At 49.5% G+C, this 17,856-nt stretch overlaps 1 protein-coding gene across 2 annotated transcripts in view; it reads right to left on the bottom strand.

Moving 5' to 3' along the window:
• LOC145520670 (uncharacterized) overlaps positions 1-17,856 on the bottom strand; it is a 47,528-nt gene that overhangs the window by 11,382 nt on the left and 18,290 nt on the right. Inside the window, exons 9-16 of one of the 2 annotated variants that reach the window (XM_081527732.1) lie at positions 17,352-17,418; positions 17,010-17,152; positions 16,169-16,360; positions 15,813-15,898; positions 13,833-13,978; positions 13,287-13,397; positions 11,728-11,865; positions 9,970-10,213 (exon numbers count right to left, since the gene is read on the bottom strand). In XM_081527732.1, coding sequence (XP_081383858.1) covers positions 16,247-16,360; positions 17,010-17,152; positions 17,352-17,418 — 324 coding nt within the window. In that variant the 3' untranslated portion in view covers positions 9,970-10,213; positions 11,728-11,865; positions 13,287-13,397; ... (1 more) ...; positions 15,813-15,898; positions 16,169-16,246. Of the gene's footprint in view, positions 1-9,969; positions 10,214-11,727; positions 11,866-13,286; positions 13,398-13,832; positions 13,979-15,392; positions 15,899-16,168; positions 16,361-17,009; positions 17,153-17,351; positions 17,419-17,856 lie in introns of those variants that run through there. The other variant, XM_081527731.1, reaches the window with a different exon arrangement.

Raw genomic sequence — 17,856 nt, 5'->3', positions numbered from 1 at the left:
GTTCAACTTCTCTTATGCTGAAGCACTGAGCAACTGTCATATTGATTAGTCTCAGAACTCACCTGTTTGGAAGGTAGACCTTCACCACAAGGTGGGAAAAGCTGAGAATACAAGGGGCTGCCAGCCTAGCTGACAGCAGTGGGAAGAGACAGAACTCTGGAATTTTTTTTTTTTTGCTTTGAGGCATTTAAACAAAAATTAAAGTGAAATTTGTTCTTTTTGGATAGTTCATCCTTTTCCTATGATTTTTGAAAATATAAAATGTTGGAAAACTTAGGTCAGAGCTGCTTTTTGAAGTTTTGAGCTATCTCCTTGATGTTTGGGCTCTGAAGCTCCTGTCTGTGAATGAATTCAGCCTTTGTTTCACCTTTCCCTGCTGAACAATGCTGGTGAATTAGAAGGAGATATCCAGTAGGGATAAGTAGCTTTTCTTTGATCCACACACAAATCGAGCTCCATTTAGCCAGTAGAGGAACGGGATTCACAAATGCCCATGTGGCTCTGAACCCATGACATATTTAATAGGATGGGCAGCGGCAGTGCAGTCCGTCTCCACCACCTCATTCCACCTTCCCCAATGTCCAGCACACATGGATTTTCTTAAAGGAGTTTCCTTACGACAGGCAATATTGTTATACTTCTGCCAATATCTCACACAATTTGAGATGTCTGGCACTTAGCAATATTATTTCATTGCAGAGACCCTTGATAGCCACATGATCCCTAGGGTGATGGAGAGGAATAGAGTATGGGAAGAGTGCCCAGGTGGCTTCAGCCTCCTCTGTCCTCCTAACAGTGCAGAAGCAACTGGAGATCACAGGCCCAGGGCCCTTGGGTGCTGCTGGCACCTGCCAATGCCCTCAGAGCAGGTGGCAGCTTCACTGGAGAGGGCAGTCACCACCCCCGAGAAGCAGTCTGCCTCTGACTCTGTGGCCGGCCCAGTTCACAATACAGCTTAAGGACGTTTGTGTCCATATTTATTAAAGACTTGGGACAGAAAGGGGCTTCCCTGGTGGCCCAGAAAATAAAGAATCTGCCCACAATGCGGGAGACCCAGGTCCCATCCCTGGGTCGGGAAGATCCCCTGAAGAAGGGAATGGCAACCCACTCCAGTATTCTTGCCTGGAGGATCCCATGGACAGAGGAGCCTGGTGGGCTACAGTCCATAGGGTCACAAGTCAGACACAATTGAGTGACTAACACTTTCACTGGGACAGAAATGCTAAGTGATCCCCTCATGGCCTTTTCTTAACTGGCCCTTTAAATCCTGTGTGATGTGGTCTGAGGCCAGGGACAGGGCCCCTATTGATTACTCTGTTTCTCATTGTTGGGTTTAGGTTTTATTCTTAATAATGATGCTGCTTCCTGTTTTGTTAGGTAGGGCTCCACCTCCCACCTTCCTGTCCACAGACATAATCTTGTTTGCACTGATCCTTCTGGGTCCTGCAGCCACCCCATCGATGATGGCCATGGCTCTGCCTGTGCCCCAAGATGGGGGCCACTCACGCCAGCCTGGGATCGAACCTCCTCACCTGGGCACACGGCACACTCTGGAAGCTGGTTGATACAAGTGAGGAATCAGGCCCAGCTGACAGTGATGTCACAACAGATGGCTGTTTGGGGAAAGGTAGGCCAACTGCCATCAAGTATCCTGGTTCTCTGGCAGGTGATGGGCAGAGGACCGAAGGCATCTCCTTCTCAGCTTCCTCCTGCTTAGACAGCCTGGTTGTGCTGGGGAAATAAACATGCAATTGATTTTGTTGCCTCCGCACTCTTGGTACTGTGGCTGAATGGCTGTGGTTGTCATGGCAGCGAGCAACATTTTTGTTATCATCTGTGGCCTTTTTCTCTCCCCTGGGAGATGTCTGACATGATTCCAGTTCTCCACGCTGGTGCTGTTCCTTGTATTTTGGGGGATGGATGCTTCCTTCTTGCCTCTGATTGGGGAGAATTTCCATTGGTTTGGAGAGACTGGCTGGTATGTGGGAAAGATGCAGGTGGGGTGAGAAAAGAGCATCGGAAGAGGGACAAATTTTGTATATGAATGGAGGGAAGATTGGAGCAAGGGGACAGGTTGTCCCTGGGTGACAGAGGGGAAAGGAAAAGGAAATAAGGGAGATGGGGACAGAGAGACATGGAAAGGGACAAAGGCAGGAGGGGCACACGGAGTGGAGGACATCCTGTCCTCAGACACATAGACGCTCGGCTACAGCTATCAGAGCCCCTCCAATCTCCTTGCATCAGCCTGTTTAATGTCCTCTGCCCTCTAGCAGCCCCAAAGCCTCTGGTGGGCAGCACAGCCTTCTCCTCTGTCCCCAGCCCACTGGCTTCACCACGTGCCTCATAATATCAGGCAATCCAGTGCCGAATGAATTAATGCCTGGATGGACATTCAAATGCTTTTTTAAGATTGAAATCACTGAATAAGGCTTTGGGGGACTGATGGAAGGGAATCAAAATCCCTAGTGACAGATGGTCAAACTCACCTGCCAGCTCATGGATTTGCGCTGAGAAAGGCAGCTTTGAAGATGAGTGGAGGGAGATATGGTATTGACTGGTCAGGGGACGCTCCTCTTTGAGGGAAATTCCCCCCCAGTTCTGGGCACCTGCCTGAGGCTGCTCTTCTGATGCGCTGATTATGGCGGAAGCAAAGCAGATGTCACTGGCCAACGTGGCGGGTCAGCTTGCCTGGTGTCTTCATCTCCAAAGCATCCCTACGCTGAGATGCCTCAGGCTCCTGCCCTACAGGATGGGGAACGAGACTTGGAGACAGTGGCTTCTTATCACAGTCATTGTAGGGTGCCGTCAGATGACGACTGTGACTGCGTGTCCCCACTGTGGTCCCAGGGTACCTCTTGGAAAACAGATCCTGACTGACCTGAGCACAGACCCTTCTTGCAGACTCCTTGGAGAGGAATGATGATGAGGACAGGGTGAAGTGAGAAAGGATAGGGGAGGATGTCTCTGGGCTTGCCTCGTGGGAATGCTTCATCTAAAAGGATGGCCCTTGTGTTCCTTCTGATGTGGTCAGAGCTATGGGTAACCTTGTGCCTGAGCCCAGCCCTAGGAGGAGCAAAAGGTTTACAACAGAAAATCCCAGCTTATGTCCAGTGCTAGCAGTTACCAATCTATGGGAACAAATAGAAGAACTGACTCATGTTGAACAAACTCATAGGGGACTGATGGATAAACCCGAATGCTACTTAGTTGTGCGGCATTTTTCAGGTTCTTTGGAATCTGAAAATCCACCCTGGTAAATAAACCTTCTGTATGACTAATGATGTGACACTGTCTATTAAAGAAAAGTGTCCATTAAGCCTTATTCCCAAGAAAGGTAGGAAATGGGGCAGGGAACAAGCCTGCTGTTCTTTGCACTTGTTAATTCTTGCTTTTTGACTCAAGCAAAGGAATTTGATTAGAGGGGAAAATAAATTTTTACTAAGTGTCAACCCTAGTATTTTCTTTTTGGATGTAACTATGATTATTAGCTACCTCTCCCCACCTGGTGGAGATCTGGGGAAAGCTGGCTTGAGTCATCAGATCCATGACCTTCAGAAACCAAGGGCCTCCCCCATGATCTCTGCACATCCTTAGGGGCTGGTGTGCTCATGGCTCCTTCTGTCTTCCCATGCCCTCCCCTGCCCTGCCTTTTGCTCATATTTGTGTGGTCGTTACTCTGTGCTGTTTCATGCCACAACTCTCATCAAGGATATCAAGGTTCTCTCTCACACAGATATCTGTGAGCTGAGCAGAATTTGTCAACTGTTACAGGAGTGAAAGGGCTAGAAGCGGAGAACCGATTTCTATCACAGCAGCACAACTTCAAAATCCAACAGAAGAGCATCTCTGATCTTCACGCAGCCTCTGGCCCAGGACATGGACACTTCCCCGCTCCCTCCCGCCCCTCTCCATCTTGCCCTTTCCCCTGCTCCTTCTTCCTCTCTCTTTATGCTCTCCCACACTCTCCTACTGGTTAAAAAATGCCTCCCACATTTTGGGGGGTTTTTTGCACAGCAGAGTGCTTTCAATATCAAGACCTCACATTTTACCCCAAGCATATATTAAGATCTTTTTTTTCCAAACAAAGGTAGTCCCACACCCAAGGAGCACACCCATGCTGCTAGGATAACAGAGTCACTGTATCTCCTTTCTGAAACAAATCCTACTGCACTTCTCCACTTCAGTTTCCTCTAAGCACATCCAGGGTTTAGCTGTCATCAGCTCATCCCCAGGGCTACAGCTTTTAGACAAGTCTGCTGACCAGCTCCTGTCTGTTACTTCCAGGCTGTTTGTGGGAGAAGCCACCTATGAGATCTTGGACAAATACTTAAACTCTCTAAGCCGCCTGGGGGAAGGAAATGACAGGTAACATACAAAGCTGTTACAAAGATCAAGTAATGGACTTCCCTCGTGGTTCAGTGGTTAAGAATCTGCCCTGCAATGCAGGGGACAAGGGTTCTATCCCTGGTCCAGGAATATTCCACATGCCACAAAACAGCTAAGTTTGTGCACCACAACTACTGAAGCCCGTGCACCCTAGAGCCTATAAGCTGAAACTACTGAACCTATGCACCCTTCTCCACAACAAGAGAAGCCACCACAATGAGAAGCATGCACACCACAACTAGAGAATAGCCCCTGCTTCCCTGGTGGCTCAGTGGTAAAGAATTCACCTGTGATGCAGGAGACGCTGGAGACCTGAGTTCGATCCCTGGGTCAGGAAGATCCCCTGTAGGAGGGCATGGTAACCCACCCCAGTATTCTTACCTGGAGAATCCCATGGACAGAGGAGCCTGGCAGGCTACAGTCCATGCGGAGGCAAAGAGTTGGACACGACTGAAGTGATTGAGCACGCACACTGCAAATAGAGAAAGCTCACACAGAGCAACGAAGACCCAGTGCAGCCAAAAATAAATGAATTAATTAAAAAAAAAGATCAAGTAACATGATGAGTGTGAAAATGCTTTGTCAGCCACAGAGCCCCGTGAAACTTATGATCAGTTACTCATGGGGCCATTCTAGCCAGGGAACCAAGCAAGGCGGCCACTGGTTGTCTGAATAATTGTGTGTCTTCCTTTCTCCGTAATGTCAGCTTGACTGATGCACTAGTCCAAACACTCTGGGGCAACAGTTGTTGTATATAAAGAGCACCTGGTGAATAGAGAACTAGCCGTCCTGCCAGAGGTAGAGCATCTCAGCCTATGGAAAGTCTCTATTTGAAGAACACAGAAATGCCCATATGCCTACACACAATCCTTGCCTCTGAGCATCTTATAATTTATAGCAAGCACCACTTTTCAAAAACTATTCTTCTACTTTTACTTCATTACACAAACAGTAATTGTAGATTATTAAAAACAACGGTGGGAAAGAGAGAAAGATAGAGACTTATTTGCAGCCCCTCATTCAGAGAAAATCACTATAGTGTTCTAGTGTCAATGCAGCCTATTTTTTTTTCTGTGTGTTGGTGTGAACTTCTCCATAACATTTTGCTGCACAGCAAGTCATACTTCTTTTATTTTTCTCATAAATGAAGCCTATCTCAGTCACCCACCCTTTAGATTCATTCACTCATTCAACAGATATCAACTGAATGTTTATGACGTGCTAGGCATTCTTCCAGGTGCTGGGGAAACAGCAGTGAGAGAATAAACATCTCTGCCCTTGTCCACCTGACATTCTAATTGGGGCAGACAGACAATAAACAAATAAGAAAAGCAGTACAGCATGTGGAGATAAAAGACATGAAAATATTGCAACAGGGGAAAGGGCTTTGGGAGTGTTGCAGACTAAGTCACTTCAGTGCGCCCAACTCTTTGTGGCCTCATGGACTGTAGCCCGCCAGGCTCATCTGTCCATGGGATTCTCCAGGCAAGAATATTGGAGTAGGTTGCATGCCCTCCTACAGGGGATCTTCCTGGCCCAGGGATCGAACCCACATCTCTTATGTCTTCTGCACTGGCAGGTGGATTCTTTACCACTAGCGCTACCTGGGAGTGTTAGGCAGGCAGAAATTTTAGAGGATGATCAGGGAGAGCCTGAAAGCAACAACCTGAAGGAGACAAACAACTAAGCCATCTGGAGACCCCATGGAAAGGTGTTCCAGCAGGGAACATGCAAAAGCCCTGTGGTGGGAGCGTGCCAGGCATGTCCTAGGAACAGTAGGGAGGTCAGTGTGGCTGGAAGAGAGTGACAGTGTAGATGGGGAGTAGGAGGTGAGACAGGGAGGTCACACAGCCTGACAGTGCAGGGCCTTGACAGCCAGAGAAAGGATCAGGCTGTTCTCTGATGGTACCCTACTGAGGGATTGGAGTGTCCCTACTGGGGGATTGGAGTTACACCACCTGAGTAGTTAACCGTGAGGTTAAAATACAGGTGGGAAAAGGTAGGAGCAGGGGACCAGGGATGAAGCTACTGCAATAGAGATGATAGTTATTTGGACCAGGAGGGTATCAGAGATGGTGAGGTGAAATGGGGTCTTGATATATTTGAAGATGGAACTGAAACATGAGATGGAGGAGAAAGGTTGAAGGTGATTCCAAGGTTGCCCTGAGGCATCATTTAGAGAGTGGGGAGCTGGGGAAGACTGCGGGAGGCCCCGGGGTAGGGAGACGTATCAAAGCTGGTTTTAACATGGTAAGTAGCCAGCATGACCCGATGGAGGGGGTCCCAGAAGGAGAGGAGAGAATGGACCTGAGAAAATATTTGAGGAGACAACAATAGCTGAAAACTTCCTTAACACAGGAAAGGAAACAGTCACCCAAGTCCAGGAAGCACAGAGAGTCCCAGGCAGGATAAACTCAAGGAGGAATGTGCCAAGACACATAGGAATCACACTGACAAAAATTAAAGAGGAAAAAAAAATATTAAAAGCAACAAAGGAAAGCCAACAAATAATATACAAGGCAACTTCCATAATGTATTAGCTGATTTCTCAGCAGAAACTCTGCAGGCCAGAAGGGAGTGGCACCACACGTTTAAAGTGATGAAAGGGAACCACCTACAACCAAGGACGCTCTACCAGCAAGGCTGTCATTCAGATTCGAGGGGAAAATCAAAACTTTTATAGACAAACAAAAGCCAAAAGAATTCAGCACCGCTAGACCAGCTTTACAGTAAATAGTAAAGGAAATTCTCTAGGTGGAAAAGAAAAGGCCTCAACTAGAAACAAGAAAATCACGAATGAAAAGGTTCACCAGAAAAAGGCAAGCGTACAGCAGAGGCAGGAAATGAGCTGCACACAAATATGATGCCAAAACTAGCAACTGTGAGACGAGGAGAGAACAAACGCAGGATATTGGAAATGCATTTGAAATGAAGAGATCAGCGATTTAAAACTATCTTGTTTACATATAGACGGCCATATCAAAACCTCATGGTAGCAAAAGACCAAATATCTCTAACAGACAAAAGAAAATGGGATCCAAACACAACACTAAAGTGAGTCATTAAATCACAAGAGAACAAAAGGTGAGGGAGAGAAAAAACACCTACAAAACCAAACCCAAAACAACTAACAAAATGTGCCAATAAGAACGGACATATCAATAATTATCTTAAATGTAAATGGATTAAATGCTCCAACCAAAAGATACAGAGTGGCTGAACAGAAACAAAAGCAAGACCCATGGACATGCTGTCTATAAGAGACCCACTTCAGATCCAGGGACACATACAGACTGAAAGTGAGGGGATGATAAAAGGTATTCCAAGCAAATGGAAATCGAAAGAAAGTTGGAGTGAATGAATGGCTTTTATATCAGACAAAACAGATTTTAAAATAAAGACTGTTATAAGAGGCAAAGAAGGATTTATATAAATAAGTTTTCGCCTGCTGATAACAGCGTAAGAAAAGTTTTCGCTCACTTATGTTTTTGTCTTGATGCTGTAATTCAAGTGAGGAATTAACAGAAGGTTCTTGGTGATAGTCATTTATCGCAATAGGATGATGCTGTGGGTAACAGAGCCTAGCAGGTTGTAGGCACCTATTTTCGACACAGGCACCAAAAATACCTGTTTGGCTTTAGGAAGAGGGAATGTATTAGATTATCAAGCTTTGTGAAGCTTGGACAAACCTAAGTATAAGCTTAGGACAAAGCTGCTGCTTGGCTTGGAGAAGCTGGAATTATAGGTACCCACAGAAGTTTGGATAGGCACTAACTCATAAGTGTACGTTGAAAGGCCTGTGATCCAAAACTACTTTTCGAAACTTTTCATTTCTCCCTGAGAACCATTCTAAAGAACTGCTCTCTGTCCATTTCTGAGAGAACATGATTGTGTACATGATCATCAGCCTTAAGTTCTTTCTACTAGTCAAGTGGAGCCACATACACTAAAAGTCTTATATACTTATATTTACACAGCTGTTCTAGGATTTGGTGGCTCAGATGGTAAAGCATCTGCCTACAGTGCAGGAGACCCGGGTTCAATCCCTGGGTCCGGAAGATTTCCCAGAGAAGGAAATGGCAACCCATTCCAGTATTCTTGCCTGGAAAACGCCATGGACAGAAGAGCTACCTGGTAGGCTACAGTCCATGGGGTCGCAAAGAGTCGGACACGACTGAGCAACTTCACTTTCTAGGATTTGATTTGTTTATCCCTGAATTCCTATTTTCTTTAAGAAAATCCTTCAGTATATTGTTATAGGCATCAGTGGTTTATGTAGACAGAAAACCTTCAGTAAGCCTCAAAGACTCAGGTAGCATTCATACCAAATCATTTGGATTGACCCTCAAAGATATTTCTTTCATAACTTAACCATATACATATATTAAAAAAAAAAAAAAAGCTTATGTAAAGCAGAAAGAAAGAAGAGAGAGGGAGAGAGAAAGAAACGGGAGAGCATGAGGCCTTTTCCTTGCTTTCACTCCCTGACAGTGAAGTGGGCCCAGAATGTCAAGGGGTTTGAGGAGGGGCCAGCGAATCAGCGAATCACATCCCCTTTCTCACATCCTCGCTTGAGTCCTGAACCGACTGAGTCATAAACAAAGGTATATAGTAAGGCAGAGGGGACCAGAAGGTCACTGACACAGAGAGAATTGAAGTTGGAGAGACATGACTGCCTTGGCTACATGCCCTTCCAAATACTGAATCCCGGAATAAGGCATCTCACTCAGCCCACTGTGGCAGAACTGGACCAAATGGCCTGTTCTGTGAGATTTACAGCACGGGAGAGCAGACCCAAGAGGGTTTCGGTGATTTCTGCCCAGCTTCTTCTCCTGCCAAACTCACGATCCAAGCCCCTCCCTCCCGGGACAGTGACAAGGATGGGGGCTGGAGGAATGGAGCGAGTCCGGGGTGTCACACCAGGCGCGCTGCCTCCACTTGGATGGAAGCATCTTGGGGAAATAAGCTTCCCCCACCAACACACACCTTCTGAAAGACAAAAGTGTCCCTTTAGACCCTTGGAAGTGGTGATTCATTCTTCCAGTGGTGAACCAGGGGACCCTGCACAGCTCTTGTCAGGACAATGAAACACCAGACACCAGGTCATGGGCAGACACTGCTATTCAGAGAGAGATGTGTGTGCACACATGCGCATACACACACACAAGTAAGATCATGCCGTATGATCATGGTATTGTTTACAGCTGCTCCTTGCACTTGATAACATATCTGGACTCTGCCTTCAGTAAATAATACTTTTACAAAATCATCTTAATAGCCAAATATCACCCCACTGTGCGGTATACCTGTCGTTTGGTCACCAGCCTCCTGTTGTTCCCCGTCCTTTACTACTATTAAAAACAAACAAAAATTTAAAAAAGAAACATTGTCTGAACCTTCTCATAGCCAAGTCGGTTCACATGCTTGATTCTAAAGCTACATTCCTGAAATTGGAATTGCTGGATTAAAGGGCAGGCATGTTTTTAATACAGTGGGTTACATTTTTCAAAATTCTGCATTAGATGCCACTGTGACAATCCAACACACAAAGGACAGAAAGAGTAGGCAAAAGAGCTCGTTTACCTGAAGCCTGTGGACATGTCCCCCACAGGCCCTTGCACCGTGCTGGGTACCATAGGTCTTCAGCTCACTGTGTGTGGACAGCGGGCTGAAGGAGCCAGTGGGGAGGGACAGTAAGTCTGGGCCTTCTATATGTGACAAAGGCAAGTGCATCTTCAAGGTGAGCAAGGGCCTCTCCTGGTTGGTTCAGGTGACACGGTGGGTCCCGGGCCAGCTGCCCAGGCTCTTCCTCTGTGCCTGAAATGATCTAAAGTCAGAAAAACAACATCTTCTGGTTTCGTTTCTCATGAGAGTCTCCTAGATGACCCATTCCCAACTATCTGTGGGCCCAAGGATACACGTGGCATTTGCTTTGGCCCCAAGTCTGTGCCTGGAACCTGGACCCTCATTTGCCGCTTTCACACTGGAATGTGTGTGCCTCTTTGGAGGGCATTTCTGAATAGTTGTTGAGTTCACAGGCTAATATTTTCCATGCAGCACCTCCAAAGACAACCTGAATGCGCATAGGCCCATGACAGGAGTAGACTGCTGCTGCTCCCGACCACAGGAAAGGTTTTCTTTCCTGTGAGGCTGAGGCTAAATGCTAATGAAGGATTTTCAGTTTCTCAGGGCTAGAATTCAGCCAGGGTCTCACTGTGCTCAGGGAGGTGGGCTCTACAAAAGAAGGCCCCTCCAGAGTGTGGTAGAGAGCTTAGGGGTAAAACAGCCCCCATTCAAAGCTCAATAGTGTGGGCAAGTTACCTGACCTCCCCGCACCTCAGAGTCCGTAGCTGGAAGTAAGGGAGTCAGGCTTAGTGCTCAGGGTTGGGTAAGGGTCTGACTGAGAAATGTGCATATAATTACAGGGTAAGTGCCTGCTAAGGGGTAGACGTTATTCCAGCATCAATACGGCCAAGTAGAGACAATAAGATCCCAAAGAGACAGATGTTAAAAAACCACTTGACAGGGAAGAAGGAGGGGCAAGTTAAGGATATGGGATTAAGGGATATGAACTACTATGCATAAAACAGATAAGCAAGAAGGGTATATTGATGGGAATTATAGCCATTATCTTGTAATCACTTAACGGAGTATAATCTATAAAAATACTGAGTCATTATACTGCATACCTGAACCCAATATAATATTGTAAATCAACTACACTTCAACCAAAAAAAAAAAGGATCATTGAACATCTCTCACATCACTATATGCCCAGGGCGTAGCACACAGTCAGCACTCGGTAAATATTTGAGGACTCAGATGAAGCAATATGGGCCAGGTCACGTCAGTCACGTAGGTAGCAACAGCGGTGAGGAGCTAGTCCCTGGAGAAGCTAAAAAAATTTCTATGACAATACTACTACTCATAATAAAAGTAGCAGAGGATTATACGCCACTCAGGTGCCTGACACTACACCTCACATCACCCCTGGAAGGTGATGCTTCACCTCCATTCACAGAGGAGGAAGCTGAGACACAAGTCAGCTAACTGGCCCCGTGCCGTGCAGTTCATGATGGCGGAGCAGTGTCCTTGTCTGCAGCCTGGGGCAGGGGGATGGCAGGCTTGAGTCTCTCCTGCGTGGCGAAGGAGGCCGTGAGCAAGGAGAGTGAACTCAGCTCAGGGTGGGAGGCGGGGAGGACCAGGGCTCAGAATGATGGCACCTGCCCACACAGGATGGGCAGGATGGGCTGTGACAACACAGAGAGGTGATGGAATAGAAAAATACCAGAGAGCCCCTTTCATCCCCGAGCTGTAGATCAGGAGGACACGGTTACTCACCGTATGCCAGGAGCTGTTCTCAGGGCTTCACACGTAGTCACTCTCTCAGTCCTCCCAGCCTGGTGGACCGTGAGCTTCCAGGTTTGCGTGGCGAGCTCTGGTTTGCATCACTTTTGTCATCCAGGTGACTGATTTGAGCTAGAATAACAACACACAGCTATTTGGAAGATCTCTACTATGGACTATCCTATTGCACACAAATGGCATGCCTATTATAAATCTCAGGTCCTTTTTCTTTTTTTCCCAAAGTCTTAGAATACAGTTTTGTTCATGTGAAGTTTCTTAGGGGCATTTTGATCACATGTGTGTGTATGTGTGTGTGTGTGTGTGTGTGTGTGTTAGTCGCTCAGTAGTGTCTTACTCTTTGTGACCTTATGGAGTATAGCCCACCATGTTCCTCTGTCCATCGGATTCTTCAGGCAAGAATACTGGAGTGGGTTGCCATTCCCTTCTCCAGGGGATCTTCCCAACCCAGGGATTGAACCTGTGTCTCCTGCATTGCAGGTGGATTCTTTACCATCTGGGCCACCAGGGAAGCCACTTTATCACCTCTACTGAGGACAAACAGGAAAAGTATCAGAACCAACAAAGTCCTCCCAACATAGCCAAAGATTCTTGGATGGAGGACCACCAGGGGACATGGTGGGGTCGCTGAGCCCCACATTGGGGAAGTGAAGCCACTTGCTCCCCAATTTGCTTAGACGATGGTGGTGAGGACCCAGCCTGAACCTTGGCAAGTTCCTAGGGTGTGGCCAGCCTCATCAGCAGGGATGCCTGCCAACCATCCCCAGGGATGGCTGGGTGAAGGGTGTCCCAGGGGAGCCTCGCCCATTGCTGGTGGCTGACCCATGAAGTGGGAAGGTCATCTGAGCTGAGCCAATCATGTGGACTCCCTCTGGGATATGACCCAGGCACCCAGGAGAGAGTGACTGGCCCACTGGGAGCAGAAGGGTGGGCAGGGCCCCCAAGCTGCCAGGGGCTGAGGCTCCCAATATTGGCCTGTTCTAGAATCATGACCTTTGACAGTGATTGACTCTGCATCTGGGTCTTCAACCTTCCTTATTTCACAGGGAGGACTCGCCACACTTTGGCCCCAGGGTCCCTTCCCAGAGCATCTGGGCTGAAGGCCCCACTTCCCTCCTTCCCCTGTTCTATCCCTGGTCCTGGCCGGAGCAGGTGGGAGGGGTCCACAATATGCATGGGGAGATCTATCTGCGGTTTCCTTAAACACCCACTCCTGGCTTCCCAGGGGCAATAGAGCCAGAACGTCCTTCCGACCCCGTTGTACTGCTCACTCTTGTCGTACTCCTCTGGTTACTCGAGTTGCTTTTCTTTCTGTTCTGGGCAGAGTTAGGAGAAACTCCCTGGCTACGGGGGTTTCTCTGCCCAACAGCATCGGCCAACCTCCATCAGAGGCTCCACCTAGATCTGACCTAGGAGTTCCCAGCCACAGAATATCCTGAGAAGCCTGACGCTTGCCCAGCAAAAAGCGGATCTGCCCCCAAGTTCAGCCCATGGACGTGAGCAGCAACCCCTCAACCCACACAGCCCCCACTGACCTTGCTCTCAGGCCGGCCCTTCCTGGTTCTCCATCTGGGACAACGAGGTGGCAGTGAGGTCCTGCCAGGGCCTGACCAGTCCCCCAGGGAGCCCTGTGAGGCTCCTAGACCCTTTGGGGAGATACAGAAGCAAAAAGTAAACTTGCTGAGGACCGCAACAAAACTCCTACCTACCTTCCTACTCGACTTGAAAGGGATGAGGGAGCTGGTCAAGGCAATCCCAGCATCTTTCGTTGGTCTAATCGAGGTCAAAGCTAGAATGTGAGCCAGCAGGGAGTATGGGGGCCCTGAGGGGGTGGGGTATGACGGTTCCAGCTTTGGGTTGCAGAGAGGAGGGCCCAGGATGGAGGCCTGGGGAGGATGGCCCCAACCCTGCGTTCTGTCTGTATGTGTCGGGGCCTTATCCCGTCAGCCAGAGTCTGCAGGTGTCCCTGGGGCTGAATGAATCTGACCCAGCTCCGCTCTGGGCTGCCTACTCTCCCCCAGCCCCAGTCTCCTACCATCTGGGAAATTTCCCCACTGCTAGTGTTTCTCTCCTGAGCTTACCCATCTCTGAGCCCCCAGAGAAAGGGTAAGGGAAAGCAGCCGTTCCTGCAGCTGGTGAATGGGTCTTCTTGTTTTGCGAGCAGGTAGCATGTGGCAATGCTGTCTGCTGTCGCTTCCAGCTGCCTCTCACGCGTTGCCTCAGTGGGCTGCAGAGAGAGGGCTTTGAATTCCATTTCCCTCGCTTCTTTCTGTTCCTCTTCCTTTTCTGTCTCGCTCTTTCCTTCCTCTTCAGTCCCTCACCTCTCGGGATCCCAGCTCTGCCTCAGTTTCCCTGTGCCTCTGGGTCAAAGAGTTATGAGACTTTCGCCATGGGAAGGAACCCAGGCTGGGCAAGTGCAGTTTACTGCTACCCTGAGGACAGCTGTCACCCAGAGACTCTGGGCCCGGCAGAGCAGGGTTAAATCTTCCTCAGTTTTGAGCACCTTATTTAATGGACTTCAGCTTCCTGGTCTGTAATACGCACACTGATCATCATCTCCTAGGGTTGCTGTGGAGACTAAATGAGATCACATCCCTGAGGACCGGCCGGGCTCACGGCTCACTCACCCACGTGTTGGCCCCACGTGCCTGCCTCCCCTGTCGCCGTGCCTGGGGCCTGTCCCCCCAAGAGGCGACTCAAAGGCCAGGAAGACCACAGGTGTTTCTGGTGGACTGTGTCCCTTTCTGCCCAGGCCCAAGCATCCCAACTCCATTTCTAATTGTGTTCTCACGCTTCAGGTTCCTTGGTGTAACTTCTCTGGCCAAACTCCCTCCCGGGCCTACCAACTGCTAGTGAACAACAGTAAAGGTCCACCCACCCACATGGGGGTAGGGGAGCATGACTAAGTGTGGCCCCGGTTTCAATCCCAAACAACCTAAGCCGAGGTCAGGGATAGAGATTCAGGCCTGAAGGGCTTCTGGGAGGAGGTGTGGCCTGACTGAGATGACAGTGCTTGGAGCAGGCCCAGGTGTCTTCAAGCCCTGGCCGCTACACTCCATGACCTTGGGCAAAGGTGTTTGTCCTTTCTAAGTCCTTATCTGTAAACTCTGCTGACAACACTGTACTCCATCACAACCCTAGGGGGTAGGTTATGCTGGTGTCCTATCCCTCTCCCAGATAAGAAAACAGGAGGGAAGTTAAGTAACTTGCTCAAGGTCACCCAGCATGGCAGAGGCTGGAAGAGACTGTCACAGTGACTGGCAGGCATTTTCGGCTTGTTTTGCGTGGGAAGCTTCCCTAGGGAACTTTGGAGTAGGGAAGCAGTCCTACACCGCAAAGTGGACACAGCTCCAGAATGCTCTGTGACCCCCTGGCAGAGGGAGCCCACAGGGAACACAGAGGAGCCCGACGAGGCCGACTGTCCAGGGACTTGGCAGGCACTGCCGGATGTGTGGCCATCAGCTTCTGCTCAGGCTGCCTCCCTCCTCTGCATTTGCCAGCCCAAACTTTATATCAGGACGTCCCCTCTTCTCTGGAGCTCCTTCCAGCAAGTCCACTAAAAGCAGGGGCCAGGTGAGCAAGAACAGTATGGGTCTCAGAGGTCAAGAGACTTCTAGTTACAATATACTTCTAGAAGCATATTGGCTTTGTTACCTGAAATTATCATTATTTTTATTTCAAAGGCTTAATTTAGGAAGACCCAGAGGTTCACTAAGGCTCCAACTGCTGAAAGAACATGTAATTTAAAGGCCAATGGAAAATGTATTCTACCCTGGCCACTAGGAGGGGGATGGGGTGCATCAGGCCTTGACATTAAAATACTTCCATTTCTGTGCTGACTGGCGTTTATGGATGTGACCGGGATTTCCCGCTGAGCCTGGACCTCGCCATTTCCTCTCTGCCTCTGAGCTGGCCCCCTTCATTCCTCCTCTCTCCCTCCCTCCCCAAACCCTGCTTAGATCTCTGGCTAAATGTGAGAGAATGTTCTGGAAAGTGGGGACAGTTAGGCTCCAGGCAGATAAGGGCTCAAATTCCAGCTCCACCATTTCCGGGCAGTTCACCTCGCTGAGCGTCAGACGTCCATATGGAAACTGAGTTCACGTGAAGACGGTTTTGCCTCGAGTCTAACACAAGGTGAATGGGGTAGCTGAGGGAACAAGGGGACGAGGCTTTCACCCGAAGCTCAGCATGAGTCTGGGGCCCCTGTGTCCTAGTCCTTGTGGAGGGCCTCCCCCCGCCACCCCCCACCCAGCTCTCTCCACAGCTTGGCCTCAGCCGAGGATCCCTCCCGCCCTTGGATCTGCCTCTGAGATGGACAGGCCCCGCCTCTCCAGGGACACTCTGTGACTCCCTGCTACCCAAGTAAAATGGACCCATGCCAGCCTCTGCCCAGGGCTTAGCCAGCTGATGAACTAACCTTGGCTGCTACCTGAATGGAGTGAGGGACATCTGAGCAAGGCCCAGGGACACTGCTGCAGGGACACACAGGCTGCCTTCACCCAGTATTTCCCAAGCGTCCGGACCAGGTGCTCACTTTTGCCAAAGCTGCCAGGAGATGTGCCCGTCCCCTAAAGGGGGACAAAGGGTAACCATCTGGGCGGTTGTGGGCCTGTGGTGGAAGGAAGACCTTTGTTTTTGAACTTGAGGTCACACCGCTTACGTAGCTGCTGGGCCGATCTGTGTGTCCATTACGCTTGCCTCCTCAGAGGAAGTCGGGAGCCACGTGAAGGGAGGGAAGGGCGTCCTCTAGACCTGGGTGCCCAGCCGAGGGCGAGGAGATGCTGCACCCGGGTCCAGAGACCAGGGCTTAGACCTCACTCTGCTCATGACTCACGTAGGACACCGGCGGGTCATTACCCACTGTTGTGGCTAAAAGGCGTAAGAGCACACGGCCCTCCCTGCCCCGCAACTGTGACTGGGAGGACTAATGAGGGAACCAGTGCCAAGCTCGGTGAGTGCAGTTTTGTTCCCTAGCTGGTCCCTCTGATGAGTCCACAAAGCCGATGGGAAATAGCAAAGGTCACAGCTCTCTACGTGCGGCGGAGGCCCTCCCTGGGTGTGGTTCTGGGCTCCCCATTTCTGTAACCTTCACCTGGAGGTGAGGCCCTGGGGTCAGACTTAGAGAAGGGTGTGGGGGGACACTTTCCAAGCTCTGGCCACATGTCTGGGGTGTTTCACATGGCAAGTGAGCCAGAGGAATGGGTCTTGCCGGGCCTTTTGGAAACTTCCAGTGGCAAAAACCACGGACTGAACAGCACCTGTTGAAGCTGGAGCAAGCAGGGTGGAAGCTGTCTCTCCACGGTGCTGGCGTGTGGGGCTGGTCCCCCCGTGTCTTCCACTTGTGTGATTTGGTTCTGCGATCGCTCCTGGTGGAGGGACACTGGTGGCTGAAGCCAGAGCCCTGGAAGGACAGGAGGGAGAGAGGCAGGGGGTACCTGGCTGCGGCAGAGGGGCTGCGCTGCTGCAGTTCCTCTCGCTCAAGATCCGGAGCGTCCTCGGTGAGAGGCCCAGATGGGATTCAGCCAATTCCGCCAAGCAAAGCAGGTGGCTCGCCCTCCAGCTGTATGGGGATTGAGTCCCCTGCCCCTGCCGTCACTTACCTTCAGCACACCCCGAGAGGAGTTCACGGTGGAGATCAGGAATGAGGCGCTCTAGGCTCTGGGAAAACTGGCAGAACAAGCCTTCAGTTAGTTGTAGATGTTTTCAGAAGAAAATTTTATGAACCCAAGTTCTCATATCCTCCCATCCTTGGGACAGCACCGAGTCGTTAACTCAGACGTCTGTTTCTCATGCGGCGCAGTCGCCTTCTACTGGGATGTGTGTTTGGTTGCTAGTATCCTTCTCCAAAATCACATATGTTCTGCCCTCCCCGCTCACCCCCTCGGAAGAATTTCTCAGAGCAACCTGAGAGGCTGTGTCCTGGGCTACAGTCCTCATTAAGTCCCCGAATACAACTGACACTCACAGCTCTTACATTGTGTGTTTTTATTTCAGTCCATGGTTCCCCCAAATAATCCAACCTGGGGTAGAGAAGATTCTTTCCAGCTTAATTTTCCCTGACAGGTAATAATCCACATGGGTTCAAAATCAAAATAACATAGATAC

Source organism: Giraffa tippelskirchi, chromosome 9 (genome assembly GCF_054371585.1).
Source record: "Giraffa tippelskirchi isolate mGirTip1 chromosome 9, T2T-mGirTip1v1.2.pri, whole genome shotgun sequence".
Lineage (NCBI taxonomy): Eukaryota > Metazoa > Chordata > Mammalia > Artiodactyla > Giraffidae > Giraffa > Giraffa tippelskirchi.
The sequence above is the reverse complement of the archived record's forward strand: the minus strand, read 5'-3'. Positions and strand labels throughout refer to the sequence as shown.